Below are 25126 nucleotides of genomic sequence, written 5' to 3'. Positions count from 1 at the left end.
ACTGGGCATTCAACAAGACCCGGGCGCCTGCAAAACCTGCTGGAAGGAAACAGCCCTCCGGCAGCGTGTCGCTCCAGGTGTTTCATCACCACGTGGACAGCTTCAGCCAGTGTTGCCTACTTACGTAGCTCGTAAATCCTACGAGGTCCTAGGAGGAGCTCTCTCCTCCAAGGAGAATTTATATACTTAGCGATTTCAGTTCAGCGTAAGCAGTTTTTATCTTATTGCCAGGAAATGCACGCAGTATTACAGCTTCATTTATTTAAATGAATGATCGAGCAAACAAAAATCTCCTCACTGAAAACTAATTGCTTTTCATTGCATGGTGCCTTAACCAGGCACGCAGTGGCGCAACCAGAGGGGGTAGGGTGCATTGCTCACAACCTTGGACGGAAATTAAGTCTAGCGGAAGGGTCAGGGTGGGGGTCAAACATTAAAGTACAAGAAAAACAGACTAGCAGAATTTAAGAGTAGCAGGGCTAAAGGGTACTCAAGATGGAATTAATTTTCATATTTTTCTTGCATTTTTCTTCCAGACGACCAAGGGCACCTGCAGATGGGGAATGGAGGGGTAATTGCAACCCCTTGATTTCAAATTTTATGAAAGTAGAAATATATTATAAAATATTATCCAGTCTCATCAAGTTCAATGCCGTAGCAAAGGGGTAGCGGGAGTCGGCCCTGAGCGCCGAACGATCTAAGTGAGAAAAGTTTTAAAACAGAGAATGCTATGGCGGCCCGTGATATTATTTGCTATTAATGTTGGTTTGTTACGAGTTGGATGAATTGATTATGTAATACGTCGCTCCATGTGAAAAGAAAATATTGTAGATGGAAATTTTACATGCCATATGTCTGTACATTCGGAATGCATTTATCATGCACTTTCTTTCTTTCAAAAACAGTTTGTGTGCTTGTTTTCCATTATTAGCTAATGTGAAATTGACGTGTAGAAAAAAAATATTTCTAATCCTCTGTTTCAACACAAATGCGCGTGAGAACCGACTTCTACCCCCTTTTTGCGTGATTTATGAGGATTATAATGCCTTTCATGCTACTTTATTACTATTATTGTTATTGTTCTTGTTGGCACGTTTATCCAAGTACTTGGCCCTACCCCCCAAACGAGGGTAACGGCAATGGCCCTGGCTGGCTACGGCCCTGGTGTTCGCAGTAGAACAGTGTGTTGTTCGACTCGCGACCTCAGCGTCGAACGTGACATGTTTCAGTCCTGTCCTATATCACTATATATACGTATATTGGTTGTTTACGACATATACTTATGGATCCTGTGTCACGGAAAACCTATTTCAATGTGTGGGGGGGGGGGGTAGCAACATTCGTAAATCTCATTTCATTGGTGATGTGGCTTACGAAGCTTCGAGTTCCCTTTTTTAAGTAGTGAAAATCTATTGCAGTTGGCAACACTGCAGAACGGTGTGGGCCAGGTGCAGTTTCTACTCGAAGCAACTACGTCATGCAGAGGGAGGGGTCTGTAGTTGATGGAAAGAACGAACTGAGACCTACTAGGTATCGTAAGACTGCGGGTACCCGGCGGGTCTACAATGCCTGCCAGGAACGATCTGTGCAGGTGGGCATACAAGCTGCTCAAGCGAGGGTGTTGCGCAGGTTGCATGGCATTTCAGGAGCGATGTCTCGCGAACGGGTCTGCTCCAGGTCTTCTGCAGGCCTTTATGCACACTTGCGATCTGTGCTTGCTTTTCATTTGTTAAAAAAATGGACGTCTGAAGTCAATCAGCTGGTAGTTGTAGTTCTTTCATTGTGTGGAAATGTAAGTAAACAAGTTTTTAAAATACTATGTAATTTTATTTATTGGTTTTATTCATATATGCGTGGTTTCTTTCTTCTATAGTGAGAAGGTGTTTAAAAGTGAGAAAACAATTTCTTTTCCCGCGATCGTAAACCATGTTGCGGAATGTGTGAAAATTAATTTGAAAGAGCAAATTTCTTTCATATTTCTATAATTAATAACGTGCTGTGTTGTATAAACTGCACGCCGAGTCATGTGTGTGTTGTTCACGGAAAACAAGAGTGGCACATACAGTCGATGTTTGATAATTTTAGTTTCGAAGCAACTTTTGTTGCATTCCTCACTTGTGTTGGCGCTGCAGTCGAAGTGCAGTTCGAAAGCTTTCCGCTTCCAGGCTTCAAGACCGCACTGCGAGTATGCTCTCGAAGTATGCTCGCTTCAAGTATGGTCTTGCAGCTTTCGGACACAGCCTCGGTATTGCTCCCCACCCCCTTTGTGTGGTGAAAGTGACATCTTCAGTTGGTGTACAGTGACACGCACTGTCTGTGCGTAAGACATTGTAGCATTTGTTGTTTGTTGTGTGTGTGTGGGGGGGGATATTACGTAGTTGTCGCGTGTAAAAATACACGTTGTCGCAATCATCTGATATTGTGTTTTTCTTTCCCTCCTCCTGGTGGAGTAATGTGTCTCTCGTATGCCACATGACATGATTCGTTCATTCCTCGCGTGTAACTGGGGTATGCAACCGTGCTCAACTTTTCGGATTTTGTGTTCCGTGCTCATGTTTTGATGTTTGAGGTCGGGATGTGTTGTCTTTAACGCATTTCACATTGTCACGGTCCTTCTTGCTGCGTTACATACCCTTTCCATGCATTGTCCTTGCTGGAAATCCCCAATTCCTTTGAGGACTCCATTGCGCATGCGTGCAGTGAACTTTTCATAGTGACTTCCGGACTGAGCACATACGATTCCTTTATGATTCATTTGGAACCGACTCTCTATATGTGATATTATTCGTCCCAGTTAGGTGTGACGTTCACTTTATCACCTTTTGGGAGGCTTCTATCTCGGAAACGAAGCCCCAGTCGTAAAAATGGAACTCACACTTTTTGCTTGTTTTCGTGTGAGGAATCACCTCCCAAGCGTTGTAAACGACCTTTAGAAACACCCTGTACGTATATATATACATATATTTATATACATGTATATGTATATATAATTCAATGAAAAATATTTTAATTACAATCCTTACATGTTTTGTTGCAATAAAATAAAGCAACAAGTTTGTTTTCTACATAAATTGGTTGCACGTTCATTGATGTGATTTATTTTACTTCGCATTTCTTCAATTTTTTACTAATCAAGAAATATGAGAATGAATAGTGACAAGATGATATTGATGAAAGGGCAATCACAAACCCATATGGACAGCACCCCCCTCCCCAACCCAAAATGTATTACATACTACGTTGAAGTGAGATTGTATGCTTGTAGTTGTGGCTTCACTCCTTATTGTTGGGTCATTCCATGTCAAATCAACAAAGTCCTCAACCTTACATTTTCTTTATTCATTTGAAATTTGGAATACTGGAAGTGCCACCTGAGGTAGGAAAATATGTGAAATTGTATTTCCGGAATTACAGTGTTGCAAACTGCGTGATTTTGACCATTTCTTTCAACATCTTGTTAACTTTAAATTGCAATATTTCGGCAATCATGGCACCTGTAGAAGTGATTCTAACGGCGTTGGAAAGGTCTTGTAGGGCTCTTTCACACGAAATAAAGCATGCTTATGTCAGCGAAAAAACAATTGAGAGTGGTGTTAAGAAAACTTTGGTAGCCATTTTCTCAAAAAACGGATCTTTTAATTTATTCAAAAAATTATATGTCATATATATACTATAACTCAATAATACTGCAAAATTTCAAAATGCGACAGCAATGGGATCCGGAGTTATGTTAGATATAGGTTAGGTTAGGGTAGGTTAGGCAATGCATGACAAGAGATTTTGATAGACAGATTATTATAATTCACAAGTAAAAGTCTAACAGAAATGAAATACATTATTTATTTTAATTAACATACATGAAGCTATGTTTACATTCCCAGTTATTAGAAATACAGGGTGTTTCAAAAAGTCCGGTCCCATAGGCAACTCCGTTATTAGTGCACATAGAGAAAAATGGAAAGAGAGGAAAGTTGTTGGAAATAAATGAGTTTCAATCTAAAGTGCATGAATTTTCAACGTAGCATGCACCGTTCAGGCTGTACACTGGTAAGAGCCTCATTGGTAACCAAAAATGCCACATGCTTGTCCCAGAGTATTGTATGCTATGGCAATATCGCACAGTAAGAGCGGTAAATTAAGAATTGATGATGTTAATTACAGGCAAAGCAAACAAGTTAAAGAAGTGAATGTGTGACACGCGCAGTGGCACAGTGTGAAGTACGTATTTTATCTTGATTCTCATTTGTGCCTGTTAGCCTTTTGTAGTATGGTATGTTTTGTGGTGTGGGGAAGGATGGGGGGTATGCGCGTCACAGGTTCACGTTGGTTCCGCTTGGTTCTGGCGATTTAAACATTCTTCGTCATTTCATATTTGCAAAATTTTCTCGGAACGAAAATTCTATATATATTTACGCGCACATACATACATATATATATACATTGATTGATTCATTGACTTGGTGTTTTAAGTCCACTTTATGCACAGTAAGGCTAATCGGGACTGGACCTACAGTTTAAAATGGGATCCGAACCACTATGTGCCTCCAATACATATATACATGTAACAGGAAGCTGAAATAAATGTTTTCAGACATCTTGTAACTTTAAGGTCTGTACTTGTTCAAATTGTCCTTCTTATCTTATAAAAATATGTTTGAAATTATTTTCATTCTAATTTAAATTTGAATTTATTACTCCATATAAATCATGTACATTGGTATTCCCGAGGAACATGTGAACGAATATAAAATTGAGGGGCTAATGAGGGCCAGCCATTACGGGGCGGGAAATGGCGGGAAGGGAGTAAACTCAAATAAAGTACCTGGGAACTTTCTTACATTACTTCTGGACAAGGAGGGCGAATAAGATGAGGGACGGGAGTGAAAGTGCCTGAGAACGGTGTGAAAGCTTCTTGTGGACAATATAATAACTAGTGCTATCAGTGTAAAATTACGAAAAACAAGACTTAGGTTGATAGATTGTAGTGAGGAAAGAACTCACAATTAATGTGAAAGGTAAAGTTGAACATGTGAGGACATACGGACAGGGGATATGGAAAACAAAGAAAAGGGGGAAAAACTGAATTGATGTATGGAAATGTATGTACAAGTAACCGCAAAGACTCATACTGAAATAAACCTATATTCTATTCTATTCTATTCTATTCTATTTGGAGGATCCAGTACAGTTTATTTTTTTACTGCAAGACAAAAAATATGATTGCTTACAAAAGTTCTACAACCTCGCATACCAAAACGTCATCGCAACGAACGTGTAGAAAGAGATGAACTAACTAAGCATTTAGTAATCGATGAATACTTACATATATTCGTGTATGATCTCCGAATAAGGTTAATTTCTTCACATTATTTCCCTTGTATTAAAGTCTTGGAATATTGCATGCGATTACATTCGTCAAAATGCCATACCTTCTAATGCTACAGGTGTTGGAGGAAGATTGATCTCATTAACACCACAAGGGAGCAATTGAACATTTGTTCGTTCGTAGGGGCTTCGTTTAAAAATACTCCTTTCCGCTGCTGCGCTCTGGTTCACAACTTGTGCAAGTGTTAACTAATAGACGCTAGCAATTTAGAGGAACACGTTTAAATCGAGATAGGTACGGGAGAGGTATTCCTGAAATTTCCATCTTGAGCTCTCAGCTGCCTTCGTTCATCCTGCCGCCTCTTCCTCAAAACCTCTTTTAGACAAGCCTTTCTCATGGCAGGGCTATCAGTCCCCAGACGTGCGCAGATCCATTTTCATTTTTCAAGTTTACAGGAAGTAGGTCTGAGGATATGCAACTCGACATTACCGGGAAACAGATAATGGCTAGGTTCTCCATCTGGTTACATTTGCTAAGAGAATACTACACGGAAGCTATTATAACCAGGTGTCTAGAATGTTCGTATGGAGAATAAAATTGCTTCATTTTGACCCACATGCTATATAACCACGCATTACTCCTCTTGAATGACAAATGTAAACGTTTAACGCTGAAATACGTAATAGACCACAAAAATATCTTAGTAATTACTTTTGTTAGCAAGGTACACAACTGAAATATGAGTGATTGATTGATTGATTTGCTTTATTTTACTTCGCTTCTTGTGCCACTTTTGGCTAATTTGCGAAGATGGGGATGAGTGATGAAATTGATGAATGGACACTCACACACATACATGCCCAGACCAGGATTCGAACCCGGGACCCCTAGCGTCGTAGCGCGATGTGCTAACCACTCCGCCACGGGGACCGGCTGAAATATGGTAATTACATTAAAAAACTACAGATGATAAGCACTCGTATGCTATGCGGAAATATTGTAGCTCGACCGTAGGTTGCAGCTAGATATTCGCATTTAAGAAAACATATTTATATTTAAAGAATAGTTTATAAATGGAGTGGGAAAAAAGACTAAAAGTGAATTGAAGCACCGAGGTCAATTGAACATTGAATAGAACACTTTATATTTTAAATCAGTTGAATTCTAGTCATAACCTTTGAGCCACAGTAGAAATGGATTCCAAATATAAGAAAGGGAAAAAAATATGAGTAGACTTTACGTTCGTCATCATATTCATATATACATGTACAGTGTCTCTCAAAAGTTTTAGGACAACGACATTTTAAACTAGGCAACCCAATTTACACAAGGCTTTGGTGGGTTGCGTGTAGAATTAGGCTCAATTTCAGGGTTGCCACATGCACAATAAATATTTATAAGATACGCGAAAGAAATAAAAACAAGTATTAGTGTATAAAAGTATTAAAAATGTCACTATTATATCGCAAGTGACAAAATTCTTTCTGAAAGAAAAATAATAGGTTTTCTAGCAATTCATCGCTGATGAGTCTACAGAAAGGAAAAGAGGTGAGAGAAAACGAGAGGTGACAAAGAACAGGAGAAAGAGAAAGCGAGAGGAGAAGAGGAAAAGTAGAGGAGAGAAGAAAGAGAGGATAGACGAGGAGAGGAGATGTAGTGAGGAGAATGGAAAATATTCTAGGAGAGATGAGGAAAATGTAGCAAAGAAGAGAAAATAGAAGGAAAACGAGATGAGAGAAGAGTGGAGAGTAGATTAAGGAGAGAAAAAGAGAAGAACGAAAAGAAGAGGAGAAAAGTGCGTGGAGTCAGAAATCTAAGACAGGAAAGGAGATACGAGGAGTGGAGATGAGTGGGATGGAGATAAGATGCGAGAAAAGTAGGGAAGGAGATATGAGATAAAAGCAGAGCAGAAAGAGGGGGAGAGAAGAAGGAGAAGGAGAAGAGAAGAACAGAATGGACTGAAGAGAAGAGGAAGTTGCAGAAAATATAGTCTCAGCGCCAAGAATTGATCAAATTATCAACATGAAACATTCAATAACATTTTGAAATGTATTGGAGAATGTATTAGGTCGGTGCGAAATGCCTTTTGACTTAGTTCGGAGCAAGCTAAAATCTTCCATGTAAGATCTTTGATTTTACCTGCGATTATACCACTAAAAACATGAATGTAATTTTAATATTTATCCAATTTTTGTCCACTTCTCGGTTCGTTGAAATGGAGATTTTGTAATTTAATATTTCCCCTCCCCCCCATCGTTAATTCCAAACTGAATCATTCCGTTTCACACGGCGTGGACAATGAACACAATTTGATATGTCTAAAACTTACGAAAATTTTCTGCTACCGGAAGGGTTTGAACCTACGACCATTAGATTGACAGTCCTGAACGTTAAACACTACCCTACAAGCTTTCGCTTCTGAAAGTAAGTAGAAGGAGCTGACCAATGTGAAATGTAGATGCAACGCTCCTCCTACATGTAATGTGCAAACAATACTTGTTTGTAACAAAGAAAACGAAGGTAGTGCGACTCGGAGAAAACATTTAATGGAGAATTGCACATGATGAGAACTTTTCATTCGATATTTGCGGAGGTATCCTTGCATTGAACTCGAGTGGGAAAAGGGGTAAAATTAGTATGTCCTGAATTGCCACAAATATAAATAGTTATTTCATTAATATTTGTCAATGTCTTTGAAGCAGTACACAATTATCGTTAAAGTATTATAATTCACGATCTTATACATGAAAATATCGCTTTGAACGTGTGTCAATTCATTTATTTTTTTATTTTTTTTTATGAATTCCATTTGCAGAACAATGTAGCTACTATACACTGCTATTGCAATTAATGTTACCATGCTCTTGTTTGTAATAAAAGGAGAATTAAAAAAAGAAAACCTCCTAAGGAGGATCGAACCTGGGACCACAATCAATGCTTTCAAGAACTCTAACCAATACACTACGCCCTTTGCTTCCCTTGGAGCAACAGTTCTTAATTATTCTGTCGCGTCAATATTGTAAACGTTATCCTACAAAAAGAAGTTCAATACTCTGATATAGCTCTGTACTTCTAGAATTACTCTATACACATGCATTTGAAAATTAACTCTGAATTTATTTCTTCGTTGTTAATATATCTAAGCTTGTGAATATATTTTATTTGTAATTTTGTAACGGTTACATGAACATCTAGGAAATAGTTCCTTATAATAACCTCAGGTTGACCAAGTTGCGAATACAAACAAATGGAATACAGATTGTCTTCGAGCTTACATTGTTAAAAAGGAGCGGGTACGCGTATTACTATCCAAATACTTATTCAATAAGGTTTCTTGGTTGTCAGAAATTATCACTTAAACTATTGCATGTTGAGCTAGTGCCCACGTAGCCGCCTCTGATGAAATCTAACATTCTTCAGATTCTCTTTAAAATTCGACTCTGGTCACTCGTAACTTGCTGGGTGCATCGACGGACAATGTTTTGCGATAAGAAGCGGCCTTGAATAGCGTGAGTGAGTCACTTTGAACGCGAGCAAGCTACGCTACCAAGGTTGTCTGCCTTTGAAAACCAAGTCATTTTTTTTCACCGTTTCCGAACGCGATTGCTATTGTAGAAGTATATATTCTCACAAAAGAGCAAGAAAGAAAATTAGACCAATGTTCTCCCGTCGTTTAAAACCAAATATTATCTATTAAACGAAAAGTTCACGATTGTCAATAAACCTATCTGAGCATAAGGTGGATGTAAATAATAAATTTAATAGGAAGATTCTCCAAAATTTCTCTCCCACTGTCTACGTCACTAACGTCAGGCCAGTATCCAGGGGGGGCAATGGGGGCCATGCCCCCCTCGAACCCTGAAATATTTAAATGTGAACCTATCAATAACTACGAAAATAACATCGTCGATTTTAGAAATGTGTAAACATTTCAATTTTGTTCTTACATAAATGAATCTGTTTCTTGCGCAAAAGTCTTCAGGCTGGAATATTGGATGGTTTTAGTTTTATAATGCAAGGCTAGCAGACGTCCGATTCACCGATCCCTGTCCTGTTCAATCCCTGTCCCGACATTTTCGAACTGCAATCGTGATGCGAGAGTGTCTCTTTGTTATTGTTGTTTTCTTAACTCACAATTAGACATGTTCTTTATTGTAATAATAATTCCTAGTACGCAACATTTAATATAGAAATATATTATTTTCTAAACATAGAATTATCATGACTTTTTAATCGCGCTCGCACTATTTGAACTCTTTTGTAATATCTGTCTCTCTCTCTCTCATATATATAGACACACACACACACACACACACACACACACACCCCCACACACACACACACACATTTGGGTCTGGCCACTCCCTCAAAGAAATCCTGCGTACTGGCCTGGTCTACGTCAATGACAGAAATGCAAGCAATACTTTTATTTACATTTAACCCAATGAAAGTAATGTGGAGAATTTAAAAGAAATAAGAAAGAGCGGAACTACTGTTGCTCTACTTTAAAAATTGTTGTCCTTCGAGGAAGAAAAATAAGAAGGATTTACTCCAGCACCTTAACACAGTGTCACACGAGTCTCTCTTGACTAATACTGTCAAGTGTGAAGAATAAAATTTTCCGCCTATTTACGTCTAACGTTGCGCAGATTTGGTAGTTCGCAAACGGTGTAATTATTTCGTGTTACCTTACACAACAGCAAATACATTTCATAAGACTGTTCTGAACACGAGACTTGCGTCAGTAAACAAGCATTTCGTCTGTTGCAGTATCACAGGAAAAGAACATCGTCCTGCAATGTTCAAGCCTCTAGATATTTTTCATTAATAATGTCTAATCACAATAATAAGTTAGAAGAAATAACTCGCATATTCACAACTACCAATATTCTCTTTTTTCTTCATCACTTCGAAAATTATTTCTTGAATATATCTGCTATACTACAAGATAGCAATCCAAAATTGAAGTAAAAGTTCAACCACATGTATACCCAACTTCATTTACAATATTGGAGAGACAGAATACTTAAAAATTGTTGTTTCAATCGAAAGTAAGGGCGTGGTGTATTGGTTAGAGTTCTTGAAAGCATTGATCGCGGTCCCAAGTTCGATTCTCCTTAGGAGGTGTTCTTTTTTTAATTATCCTTTCATTATAAACAAGAGCATGGTAACATTATTTGTAATAGCAGTGTATAGTGGCTACATTGTTCTGCAAATGGAATTTATAAAAAAATAAAAAAATAAATGAATTGACACACGTTCAAAGCGATATTTTCATGTATAAGATAGTGAATTATGATTAAATGTTTTCTCCGAGTCGCACTACCTTCGTTTTCTTTGTTACAAACAAGTATTGTTTGCACATTACATGTAGGAGGAGCGTTGCATCTACATTTCACATTGGTCAGCTCCTTCTACTTACTTTCAGGAGCGAAAGCTTGTAGGGTAGTGTTTAACGTTCAGGACTGTCCATCTAATGGTCGTAGGTTCAAACCCTTCCGGTAGCAGAAAATTTTCGTAAGTTTTAGACATATCAAATTGTGTTCATTGTCCACGCCGTGTGAAACGGAATGATTCAGTTTGGAATTAACGATGGGGGGGAGGGGAAATATTAAATTACAAAATCTCCATTTCAACGAACCGAGAAGTGGACAAAAATTGGATAAATATTAAAATTACATTCATGTTTTTAGTGGTATAATCGCAGGTAAAATCAAAGATCTTACATGGAAGATTTTAGCTTGCTCCGAACTAAGTCAAAAGGCATTTCGCACCGACCTAATACATTCTCCAATACATTTCAAAATGTTATTGAATGTTTCATGTTGATAATTTGATCAATTCTTGGCGCTGAGACTATATTTTCTGCAACTTCCTCTTCTCTTCAGTCCATTCTGTTCTTCTCTTCTCCTTCTCCTTCTTCTCTCCCCCTCTTTCTGCTCTGCTTTTATCTCATATCTCCTTCCCTACTTTTCTCGCATCTTATCTCCATCCCACTCATCTCCACTCCTCGTATCTCCTTTCCTGTCTTAGATTTCTGACTCCACGCACTTTTCTCCTCTTCTTTTCGTTCTTCTCTTTTTCTCTCCTTAATCTACTCTCCACTCTTCTCTCATCTCGTTTTCCTTCTATTTTCTCTTCTTTGCTACATTTTCCTCATCTCTCCTAGAATATTTTCCATTCTCCTCACTACATCTCCTCTCCTCGTCTATCCTCTCTTTCTTCTCTCCTCTACTTTTCCTCTTCTCCTCTCGCTTTCTCTTTCTCCTGTTCTTTGTCACCTCTCGTTTTCTCTCACCTCTTTTCCTTTCTGTAGACTCATCAGCGATGAATTGCTAGAAAACCTATTATTTTTCTTTCAGAAAGAATTTTGTCACTTGCGATATAATAGTGACATTTTTAATACTTTTATACACTAATACTTGTTTTTATTTCTTTCGCGTATCTTATAAATATTTATTGTGCATGTGGCAACCCTGAAATTGAGCCTAACTCTACACGCAACCCACCAACGCCTTGTGTAATTTGGGTTGCCTGGTTTAAAATGTCGTTGTCCTAAAACTTTTGAGAGACACTGTACATGTATATATGGGTTATGTAATCATTTGTTATACTAAAACATTCTGCAACGACTTACTTAGCTCATGGTTTGGGTTAAAATAGAATGTGAATAATACGCGTAATTCTACAAGTTTACAATCATTAGGTGCCAAGGTGTTCTAGATATTTATCAAATGTATGAATCTCTTGCTTAATCGGAATATTTAGTGATACAACATAATATAGCACTAGTCCTTACTATACTCAGCTAAAAAAACGCATAAAAATTAAATAAATAACACGATTAAGGGTTTCCATACTTCTCTCATAAATGTTTTTAAACGTTACATTTATTGTCGCATAGTCAAACGTCATTGCAATATCAGTGCGGTTGTAGTTATTAGGGTCAAGTCCTGTAATACGGCCATGTAAATTTTCTTTACACAATACATGGTAAACTATAATCGGAAATACCTTGAATTTAGGTTTAATATGAAAGGCAATACAGTAAGTAATAACTCAGGAAAATTCGTTTATGTTGAATTTTTTCTACACACACTAATATTAATATTTTCACAAAAACAGAAAATTGGCCATTTTACAAAACAGTCCCTCAATATGGCCAAGGTATTACATGTGATGTTCTCAATGAGTACCACAGTCTTTACACACGAAAATGTCCACATTTTCAGCATGTGCACATTCCTCGTGACACCAGTTTTCACAGCGAGTACAAGAAACCCATATTTCACCTCCATAATCATCGCTGTAAAACCTGTTACAGTAAGTGCACTGTGAATGGTTATCTCCATCTTTTGATTTTTTTGGGTAACATTTTCGATCCCTTTCTGCTTTCTATTACTCTTTTTCTTTAATTTGTCCACTTTCTTTTCTGACATCTTCCTTATGTGGTCTGGTGGCATCTTGTTGTAGCTCTCCTTCTGGGTATTGAAGGAATAGGGCATAACTGCCTGGCCATTATACAAGACTATGTAACAATACACAGTTCCGTTTGTGGCTCATATGTGGCGGCACCTGTTGCCTTCACACAGTGCCTTTGTATATTACAATGAGCACATGTTACCGACATAGGACACTCCCGTTTGCAACACACATCTAACACTAACGCTACGTAAGAATATAAATTACCAAAAAAAAACAATATGGCTGTTCTCTAGTCACCTTCAGATACAGTTGTTTCATTAAAACACGCGTACGGCTGAACAAAGCACGGAGCTCAACATTCACTGCCAGAGGACGGTCGCCATAACTCTCACTAACAGTTCGATAGTACCCGAACAGATCTCTTCAGTCGTCGAAGCACAGCAGTACGAAATATAATTTCTGGCCATTTTACAAGACTTGACCCTATATCTATATTTTCTACTTATGGTTTGTCTATCAGTGTAGTTCCACTGTATACAGCATATTTTATGAATCAATTACAGTGTTATTGCTGCACATCTTTTTTCAATAGTGTAAATGAGTTCACAATTAAATTTTAGATGGTATCCAATTGTATAATGCAAGCACATTACAAAATAAAATGTTGAGAATGATCGTGATGATTCATGTATATATTCGAATATGTAGGTGGAAAAAATAATTTAGCGTAGAATTCAGGCAAGACTAGACTCAAGCCCTGTGTCTTTAGTGGAAAAAAGATAAAAGATAACTTGATGGCTTTGCGCTACGAGTATGCAAAAATGACCAAGAAAAAACTTCACGTGTTCTTAATTACACACTTGTGCAGTCCCACTTTTTATTTATTGCTTTTAAAAATGTCGTTGACCAAAGCATAAACGTGCGAGCCGGGTGCTTTATCATTAAAACGATTTGCTTCTTCCTTTAATAAGCCATCTACTTTATGATTTTAATTCTAGTCAGGATGCTCGCAGGGAATTTGCATTTCATCAGAACTACCATTGAATGCCAATGATCTCTTCGCGTGTGTCCACGATATTACTTTGAAAACGTTCCAAAACTTTGGGCTCGAAGTGAGTGAACTTAGATCTAAATTAAGAATGTCAACATTAAAGGAAAGCAATATAATACAATTCCAGGCCTGCCTTCATATTAGCTTCGCCTGGAGTTAAGGGAAAACCCCGAGAACGTTTTACGGCAACGAAGTTAATTTCGAAAACTTCAATAAATATGATTACAGAGTTACGAGAACTGGGAATTAATTCGAAAGAATTACTGTCGCATTTAGAGAGAAACAATATTATTTATGTTTCTCTGGGAAAGCATATTAAGCTAACTTCTCATTCAAATAGTCTTCCTCATTAAATAGTGCCTTGTAGCTGATGGCAGTTTTCTTTGTAAATTTATAGATCTCTCTTCGAAACAGTTCAAGAGAGGAGAACGACTTCTTTTTCCATGTTTTTTCAAGAGGATTACTTGACAAAGTGGTAAAGTTAAATGGAAGTTGTTTTGAAATATTTTGACAAAGGGAACTTATTTCCACGTTTAAAGGAAAATGCCCTTTTGTATCGCAAACAGCGAAGCATTTATGATGGAGTAACTGCCGATTATTTTGCGTGACTCGTTGCAGTTGTGGGCTCGCATTGTGGGTCAGAAGTTTAAATGTTTTCATTATAGCACAACAATTTAATTGGAATATTTTAAATATTTGCGGACGAGTATTTCTCGTTGCTTTAGCGCATATTTGACCTTCACCATCCACTTAATTTCCTTGTTGTTGCAGGGTGAACATAGTCGCGCCACTCTCAGTATGCACCAGAGAAGAACAGCGAGCAGTGGTTAGTTTCTTGTGGTCTGACGCAGTGGCGACTGGTAGTCTGACTTTATGGGTGTGCACTTGAATGTTTTATCACCCTCTCAAATACTCGCTCCCGTTTTTGCGTACATGATGATGCTAAATGTATTGGCAACCCAAGTTATGACCACCTTTTACTGAAAATGAGGCTATGAGAGAATTTTATTTCATTAAAAATAAAAAAAATAATATTAATGAAATATCTCGGTGAATTTTCCGTTGATCACGAGATTTGCGATGTTATTGGGTATAGATAATTCAACATTCGATAACCTGACAAAATCAATAAAAACATAGAAATACCGATCTACAACATTCAATACTATTCTCGATTTGCAAAATATTTAGTAAAACTTTCTCCCTTGCTCCGCTTTATAATAGTGAACAAGAATAATAGTAATTTTTGCATACATTTAACAACAGGGCTGGTCAACTACTCAGCTTGATTAGAGCCAAATTCTAAGCGTGGATTTATTTTCAGGTCCACTTTATGCACAGAAAAGCACCATTATGTGCCTCCAGCGGGTGCGTGGCTATTGGTTTTCAAAGGAGTTGGATTTATTGTTGACAAGAATTAATTGAAGCTACTGCTAAATAACTTAATAAGTACATTGCAAAATCATCTAGCAATTTAAGCTAAGAGATTATTATTGTTTCGATGTAATTATGTAAGTATTAAATAAACACCTACCTACAATAAACATGTTCTTTAACAGCATTAAAATATTTTTTAAATAAGGCTATTATTTTTCACTAAAACCGTAAATATATAACATAGTTATGATTTATATTAGAGGAAGGTGGGAAGTAGTAGGATCACGGTAGAAAGTAGAAGGCGCCAAAATTCCACCTCACCCCGGTGAATATTTCATCTTCAGACACTCCTGCAAACAAAGTAGCCGGTCCAGCGACCACATGCAGAAAATCAGTTGTAATCTATCTAGCAGTTGTTTATTTATAATTACCGACTGAAGAAACCAACAAAATCAAGCGAAATCAATAGAATAATAAATATTAAAGAAAATTATAATACTCACTCAGTCCACACTGTTCTGCTTCGTACTTCAGAATTTTTCTTTCCCTTCCGCCTTATCTGTCTCATTACTGCAGTCGCTGCGAGATTTGCTAACTTCCTTCAAATATTCAAAAACGTTAAATATTACGTTTCTGCTTTCGCTATGTACAGTTTCCCCCTTCATCATGCTCATTTTGCAATAAAACAGGAACGAGCTTTTGACAGTGTAACAATCTTGCCACACAATGGAAACAGCTGACTGATCCACGTTCCCCCTGCGAGGGTGGATAATAGCGTCACAAGCACAGTTTATTTTGGCAAAGCTGCACTAATAAGAAAAGGCAATGCAAGACATTGTTTAAAACACGCGTTTCGTTTTCAGTTGCCCCCTTCCCCTCCCCTTCTTTCTTGCACCTACCACGTTCGGAACGGTGTGGATGAGGATACCACACAAATTCCCTTCTTCCAAAAATAATCCCTCGATTTACGATGATATGCCTCTACTCCGCTACACGATCTCAAATGGAACGGTATTGCAATACTGCATTTGAGGTTAGCCCATGATACTGCGAGCTAGAAGAGCAAATTCCTTTTCTTTACTTGCGTGCTGCAAACAGCGGCAAACAAGCACACGGTGATTTGTGCGAACCGGCAGGCGCTGGTAAAGCAAAGCCGATGGGGCGAGGGAACGTTTGATGTTGTTTCAGTGAATAAGTATAATAAAAAATATTTGCATTACAGATTTATTTGGGTGTGCACGTGCGAATGTGCGAATAGGCAGAAGCCGCTACTGGTCTGAAGGTATACCAGGGGCCGAAATCCACCTAAGGTTTGCATCACAATAGCTCCGTCTAGTTCGCCACATTTTTTGACACTAGGTGTAGTGCAGGTGCATCCCAGTGTCAAGTTCAACAAATGCCTGTCTTCTGCTTTCAACGGCCATTTCATTGGTTAGCACGCATCACGTGCTCATGCACCACACCGCACACCGCTCCAGAACGGAACGTAGTGCAAAAGGTACAGACACCAAATACGATACGTGACAGCAAATCAACGAAGTAAACGACTCGTTGTTGCACTTTGTAACCAACTGGACGCGCGAGTGCAGAGAGAGAGTCAAAAAGTATAGCGAACTAGACGGGGCAAATATGGGGGAAGTGCTATACCACGGCTAAGTGTGTTCGAATGAACTATAAGATCAAAAACGGTCGGACAAGCGTTACGCACTAATTATAACTACAAAAATTGAAGTCCGTGCCACGATTCTATCAAACCGACGAGCGAATATCGATGAAATGGCAAATCATCTGCACATTAGAAATACATTCACTATATTCTTAGAGCTGCCCCCTGTGGCGGAGTGGTTAGCACATCGCGCTACGACGCCAGGGTTTCCGGGTTCGAATCCTGGCCTGGGCATGGATGTTTGTCAGTGTCCATTCATCACATCATTACTCATCCCCAGCGCAAATTAGCCAAAAGTGGCACAAAAAGCGAAGTAAAATAAAGCAAAAAAAATAAAACAATATTCTTAGAGCATCATTTCCACTACAATTTGGCAGTAAAGTATTCCAAATATAGGGCGAGGTTTGGTAGGGACAGGGAATAAAAAGAATACAACCTCCATATATTGTGAGGTTGCGGGTTCGAATCCCGGTCGGGCTTGGTTGCTTGTGAATGTCCATTCATCAATTTCATCATTTCATCACTCATCCCCATCTTCGCAAATTAGCCAAGAAGCACAAAACGCGAAGTAAAATAAACTAAATCAATCAATCAATCCATATATTGTGGATCCAATAGCTGGAAGAAACTTAAAGATTTTGAGCTGAAAATTTAATATTACCTACGTAATACCTTAAGTATTGCATTTGAAAACAAACAGTTAACCAAGTTTCATCGTGGCGAACGAAAAACCGATTTTCCGTGTTTGACTTATGCATATATTTTTTTTTATTTTTTTTTGCTTGATTCTCAGTAGATTAACTGTTCATAGCACACGGAGCTAAATTACCGTAAATTTAGGACTTGCAATATTGCAGTGATTTTTTTTTTAATTATGATGTAAACATATTGCAGCGGGTATGTGAAGGATGCAAGTTTTCCAATCCAAAAAGAAATTCTGCAACAGGGCTGAGCACCACAAACAAATGAAAATAAAGGTTACTTCGCGCATGAGGAATATAGAAATTGGATATTGCTATTATTTGTGTGAATTTTGAGCAAGTGTTACTGCAGAACGCAAATAATGTACAAGAAAAAGTTGTTTTTGAAGCTCAACTTATGCAGCTAATATATTCGGTTTAAAACGGGAACCGAACTACCGGAAAATGCTCCAGCAGGAATCAGGAAGAGAAGCCTTTGATTGCAAGGTGACAGTGTGACCCATTACGTTATCGAGGAGGCTCAATATTTAAGACAAAAGCACTTGCTAAACTTGTGATCAGTTAGGAAGATTCTGAGTTGTCTCGGCCGGGGAATGAGAATTCAGTTGAGTAACCTTTCATTTTCATTGTCAAGATTAACTTTAGTAAATGGTAAGTAACTAAATGCAATGGGAAAAAGGACTAAACTCCAAAAATAGTGTATTTACCTTTGGAAAAGGTACAAGTTTGTGAAGTTCTAAAAACAAGTTCGTCAACGAGCAAACGTTCGTGAAACTGTAAAAATCATCCCAATTGTATTATCCGTTTTTGTTTAGCTTATTATATTTATGTTAATTTTAAAGCAAAATCAAACCCTATTTCAAAATGTGTTATCAGTCTAACGTTCTTGATTTTTGAATTATCTATCAAAAGTTGAGCTGGGTCCAAAACAAGAAAGGATTCGAAAACCCCCTACTTAGTTTTTTAATTGACTCTGTGCCACCTTTAATTTCTTCAGAAATTCTATATCATAAAACATACTTTAGTTACAAAATCTGGTGTGAGCTGATATTTTTAGTTTTATAACACTACTGGTTTTCTCGCCGTTTAAATTTGGAATTACGTTCTCGCAACAAAACTGCTGTAAAAAATTATGATATTATTGATGACGTAAAGCAAAAAGAAATAGAGCCTAACTCAATATCCATTTTTCCTGCCCTATATGTCCCTAGATGACAGTTCAGGATTGTAAATATCGAAATATTTGCTCTTTCATAAAAACATGCATATTTGCTTTATATCTGAATTAAACCCAACTTTTTTCGCACAATTTTTAAATCAACTTTCGAGTGGTGGGTGGCCTTGCATTTTTTTGCGAGGGAAATCCAAAACGACTGATGTTACTAATTGGTTTAGATTTCAATATTTTTTTGCTGTAGTTATCAATTTGCCCGGAAATAGCTGTAAATGTAATTACAGGTTTTGCTGTGAAATTTGTCAAATAACGCATCCTTCTTTCAGTGCGGGATGTATGTTGTTTAACAAAGTAAAGAGTGGTCAATAAGTGTGGAAACAGTTGTTTAAACAAATACGAAATTCGAAACATGAATCAAAGGTATGGGAAAGGTAGGTGGGGGCGTTAAGATACGTTACCAACGTGGTGGGCATCTTACAGTTAACTTCCATGGAAATGTGAACATGGGATAGAAGTTCAAGAAAAATGTTGCTATGATTAACTTATACTTAAACGTAATCCTTATGTTGGCTGAACCACAAATATTTTTCGTTGTAGTTGGCTTTATCACGACGGTGTAAACCCAAGAAAAGCCGATGGAGATCTTGTCATGTTATTGCAAAGATGTCAACTCACGCCACCAGAACGACCATTAAGTTGATTAAGAAATTCTGAGAAATAAATACTAGCATCATCTTACACTCCCGCTTTCTACATTTCTGAGTCACTAAAAACATCTTGTTCGAGCAGCATAAGGGCTAAACTTACATTCAAATGAATCATGCGGATGTGATTCTCGTGAAGTTCTATCCCATCTTGATATGGCATATGGCCACGTTTTCATTTAAAAAAATATAATTGGGAGCCGACTTCAACGTGACCTGTATATTGGTAACATATACTTTTATGTATCATATATCAGGACGTTCGGTTCGTGTTTACAAATCCATATTTTTTATAGACAATAAATGGTCATTCCTATATTGACCATCCTGTAATGTACAGCAATTTATTAACATCACGTTCTTAATTAATTGGGAGTATATGTTCACGAAATATAATATTTACTTTTCACGTCTTTATTATTTCATAAAGAAATATTATTATTATTATTATAATTCTTAAAATTAGGTAAAAGTTTCGTTGCCTATTTTAAGGAATCCTATAACACGATTTTTAAACATATGTGGCCACAAATAAGCTTATTCCTCTTGCGAATAAGTAGGGGAAGGTGGGGTAAGATCGGATAGTGGGGTGAAACCGTGTACCTTGGTTTTGGCGTCATTAGTTCTCCTCTCTAGCGGACAGATTGTGAACTACACTCCACTAGTCAAGAAGAAGGAGCGGCCGTATTGGCGTGTTGTTGCTGTTGAATTCACGGCGTCTGTGTAGGTGAGTTTGTTTTACGATGTCATCTCTCTAATATTCTTTTGTTTTTAAACCATCCTTATTTAATAGTCATTACAGTTATAAAACGCTCTATAGTCCAGCTTATTATATGTTTACTAAGGATTTATACTCTAACAAACAATACAGATTTAGTCCAATAGTAGCGTGGTCCTGTTTCGTTTTTATAACCTCTGCACTCGGGGTAAGACCGGGTACGCCGAGCGGGATAAGACCGGGCACTACCCATCATTGTCCCATCATTTAAGACTAAATTATATTTTTTGTAATGATGTATTTTCTAACTCGGAACAAGGGTGGATCCAATGTGGAAAGTGTCCTGGCTGGGCCCACGAAAGCTGCAGTGGAGCGGAGGAAGAAGACAACTACTTTACTTGTGATTTCTGTAACTCATATTCTTGAATTGTTCAGCTAAGGCATGAACCAACTTGTCATAGGTATAAAATAAGAAAAAAATTCTGCTACTTTTCCACTTAAAATCTCGTCTTTCTATTTTCCAATAAAGTTAACATATGTACTCGGTCTTACCCCACTAGTGGGGTAAGATCGGGTGATTTGACTTTTTTCAGCAATCATTGATAAAAAAAGTGGTGCAACTATGACTTTTCAGAAATGATATATAGTGTACTCAGTTAAACAATGCATATTTTACTTAAATCTGACAAACTGTAGGTCGAATAGTTTAGCTCCAGCAAGCCTTCGAGTGTTACCTACTCGGTCTTACCCCACTTTCCCCTACCTAACACTTGTTTCGTAACTGCTTTTTGAACTCGGGTTAATGCTACAGCTAAGCTCTGAATTTGGAATTGCAACTCAACGGCTCAAGAAAAGAACTGTTCTAGACTCGAATCCGCAGCCAATTCTTTCGCGTCGTTCCATGCATCATATATCATCATTTACTCGCTGCAATCATCTCATGTTCACTACGTTACTAAACGTAACAAATAAGGAAACAATAAGTCAAACTTTTCAATGTTACAATTGGTTTACGCAATGGATTTTTTTTTGAAAAGGAGAAATAATTTAATACCAATGTGCGCTTCGTCGGAAATTCTTTGTACATGTCTCGATTCAAACTAAACCACCGAACTATACACTTTTGAAAAATTCATCGGGACACTAACCTAGGAATAATGGAAATCTTCGTGGCAAAAAAAGAATATGAAGTATTGAGATCCATCCCAATAATTGGATAATTTTGAAAATAAAAATGTAAAAATTGATTATATTGGTGCAGTATTCAAATCTTGTGTTTCTGAATGTTCTGATTAATTTTAAAGTCGAAATTTACGTTCCGCTATCTAGCACTGCGATAATTGTAGTACTGGGAATAGGATATGATAGATAGTAGGGCCTCTTGGATGGAATCGTGGAAACGCCGTCTCCTTATAATCAAGAGATACCGAGTTCTATAACCGGTAAAACCATATAGAGGTTCAAATATAATTTTGACCGGTAGGTCCGTCCCGATTAGCTTTTCTGCTCATACAGTGTCTTCAAACAAACTTTGGAGACTAAATGCTACGTATGACACAGACACGATGACTCGATAACACACGTTCTTGCATAGACAATTTGGAATTTTGTCAAGTCAAGTATTATACCACGGTGATTTAAATAATTTCTATTAAGTTTCCTTTCAGTTATAATGTTCAGCTAGCGTTTCTCCAAAGAAGGTTATAATTTAAACGTGCAGTTCTTTATTGCATGAATTACGCTGTCTATTTCGACTATTACTATAACTAGTATTGTGATAATAATAATATGCGCTTCGGTATCCAATCGCGTTGAGTTGTCTGTTCACCGAAGTTTACGGGCTTGAATCCCGGTAAAGGTGTTTTTCGTGAGTGTCTCAATAATAATTTCACCTACTCATCATTCATCCTCGTCGTTGCGATTAGCCAAAAGTGATGGAAAAGCGACGTCAAATAAGAAAAATACATAATAATTGTATAATGACAATATCAATGCATCATGCAATAAAATACGCACTTTCATTTGCAAGGAAAAGTTAATTTCAGAGCACACCATACTAACGCCAGCGAATGCGTAACAAACGTCAATGGAATTTGCTTCGGGTACTTTGTTGTTTGGCGTCACTTTTCTTCCTCTTTGGCTAATCACGGTGATGAAGATGAATGATGATGAGATGAAATTGATTGACACATCCACTCCCAGGTCGGGACTCGAACCCGGGAACTTCGGTAGCGAGATGCAAAGTCGTCCACGGAATGCTTTTAGCAACGTGCATTCTTTCGTGACAATTTAGTAAATTACGAAAAGTGTCCAAATATTCCGTTTCTCAATCTCTTTACTTTCTATTTTCACTCCACAACCACATCACCAGCAGACCAGAAGTTGTTGCCAGAGGATGTCACTTCTTGCTCCTGCTAACTAACACATTTACAACGTTTCGCTTGCTCACAAATTGGCACAAATTACTTTACAAGAAAGGAAGATTCTTATCGGTCCAGTTGCCGAGAAGGAGGAAAGGATTTAGAACTTCTTTCTCCTCGATAAGAGTCCCGCATGCCAAACGTTTAAGGGTGGTCAGTAGCATTGCTTCTCCGCGGCACAAACACAGGTAAGAAGAAAGAACGAGCGTACTTACCTAGGAGCACAGTGTCGATATCGTTCGGAAATTTTCCACGTACACCACAAAGCTTGCACCCAATTCGATGGTTATCCCACATCCGAAATACGCTTCCCATCTCAAAAATAGCCCACCATGATCACGTGTCTGGTGTCTGTGTACAAGCTTGCTTTGGAAGTAGGTGGAATTGGAGATCGACTCGTCCGCAAACTAAATTAGAACACTGTAACCCGGAAGACGCCCGCACCCGATTTTCGCAGTTTCCATCCCACGTGATCCGATCCTTGGCGTTCGTCCGTGTGTGCCCAACGCGTTAAGGGGGCCACGTTTGTTTGTCAATTAAGGCTGAAGGACAAATACCGGATTCTTATTTTCTTTGGGTTCTTTTCTCTTTTACCTTGCTCTGCTCAAAGGTTGCGTGTTTCTGCTGCCAGGTCAACCGCGAATGAGAATTGGAAGCATGAAATGGGTGAAAGGACTGACGCGAAACTATGCCAAACCTCTTGAAATCACACCAGCCCTGTCAAACCTAGGTTCTTAACTGTCACGTCTAAAAATTCTTAGAGTCGCACCTTCAAAACATTATTGTTATTGTTGTTGTTGTTGTTGTTATTATTATTATTATTATTATTATTATTATTATTATTATTACAGTTTCTGACAGCCGAGATTTACCTTCAAAAAGTTGAATCAGTTGAAAATCTCTTTGTCAGGTTACTATGCACGAAGTATAAAAATTATTACTATGCACAGCATTTTTCTGAATAGTTAACACAGTTGAATATGTCTACCTTAGAAGAAAGAAGAAAAGTGAAGAGGAACAATTTTCTACAGAAGATTTTATCTTTCTAAGAAGATAGTGAATACTTTTTGAATAATATATCTTAAAAAATTCCTAGATATTCCCAGAGGAATATCTCAATTCTGACTACCATGTAAGAGACCCGGGTTCGATCCCCGGCGGGGAAGAACCGGGATTATTTCCACCTGTTTAAGCAGCTCCGGCGCCCACCCAGCGTCGTATAATGTGGGTACCTGGAGGAAACTCTGGGAGGTAAAGGCGGCAATGGGCTTGGTGCTGATCACATCACCCCCAGCTTCGGCCGTGATCAAGAAAGTGTGGGGCCCTAACTCCGCACCCCCTATACGCATTCATGGCGTGGTGCAAAGCACAGGGGAGCACTTTACTTTTTTATATATATTTCAATTCTTACGTGTCTCAAAAGGCATTATCAGCTGAACTTGAGGAAAGCTAGAATATGAACTTATGATGATGTATAAAATTGTAGGATCCATTGTATTATTTTATAATATTCAATTTTGTAATTTTGTATTACCTGCTTTGACACAGTGATGTACCTGGTTGTCAAATTGTGCTTATCACTTAAATTATTATTATTATTTTTATTATTATTATTATTATTATTATTGAAAGCCGCTATGATTCACTCGGTGTGGAGTCTGTCATTCGGGAGTCCCGGGTTCGATTCCGGGGGGTGGCTGATTTCTGGTTAGGGTTTTTCCAGTAATGACCAATGCCTCAGGGATAAAGACTGCCGCAGCATGTTACTTATCACACCACCTCCAGAAATGGTTGAGATTGTGAATATCTGGAGCCCTGTCTCCACCCGCCCCCCATATGTCTACACTGCATGTTGCAATGTGCAGGGCGTGGCTTTAACGTCGCTTTTATATCTCACTAGGTAATTCGCGCCAATACTGATGAATGATGATTAGGTTGAGTTTTTGTTTTTGTTACACTTTATGCACGGAAAGACTAATCGGGACTGAACCTACAGTTTCAAGTAGGATCCGAACCACAATATGCTCCCGCCGGGTATCGAACCCGAAAGAAAACGATGAATTGAGAAAATGAAAAACTACCTTGACGGATATATGAACACAGACTCTTCCGTGACAAGAACGTGAGTGCGCCACTCAACACTCTCGGCTACCGAGGAAATTTTAGTGTACTACTACCTATATTATTTCTGCTAATACTAATAATATTAGTCGCCCTGAGTGACGGAGTAGTCAGTGTAACGCGCTGTGAAGTCAGATATCCCAACCTTGCATAAGGCATAGGTGTGTCATTGTGTGTGACTTGCTTCCTTTCATCAGTTCATTTTGTCCCTCTCATCTTCATCGTCGCGATTAGCTAAAGGGGAAGAAAGGTGATGAGGTATAACCGAAATAGAAATGCATTAATTATTCATGTTCGGTTGTATACCAAACTTTTTTCAAATGTTAGTATAGTATAGGGTTATATTTAATACAGGATGTGATTTTATAAGTACTAGGCAAGCTATATGAAAAATCAAGGCGGTCAGGATGTGGTCTGCACGGCTTAGTTTGGACGGCCCTGGT

At 38.1% G+C, this 25126-nt stretch overlaps 1 protein-coding gene across 2 annotated transcripts in view; it reads right to left on the bottom strand.

Annotated features, from left to right (window-relative positions):
* The window catches only part of LOC145984065 (protein-lysine N-methyltransferase SMYD4-like), a 253879-nt gene extending 231003 nt beyond the window's left edge, over positions 1 to 22876 (bottom strand). The window contains exon 1 of one of the 2 annotated variants that reach the window (XM_083117444.1): positions 22778 to 22876. Coding sequence is in view for 1 of the 2 variants with exons in the window: in XM_083117443.1 (XP_082973569.1) it covers positions 22778 to 22859 (82 nt within the window). In the remaining variant the exon portion in view is untranslated. The remainder of the gene's footprint in view (positions 1 to 22777) is intronic. The other variant, XM_083117443.1, reaches the window with a different exon arrangement.
* Positions 22877 to 25126: the final 2250 nt, after the last annotated feature.

Source organism: Lepisma saccharinum, chromosome 2 (assembly GCF_977018435.1).
Source record: "Lepisma saccharinum chromosome 2, izLepSacc3.1, whole genome shotgun sequence".
NCBI classification, from domain to species: domain Eukaryota; kingdom Metazoa; phylum Arthropoda; class Insecta; order Zygentoma; family Lepismatidae; genus Lepisma; species Lepisma saccharinum.
This window is presented reverse-complemented; position numbering and strand designations above follow the sequence as displayed.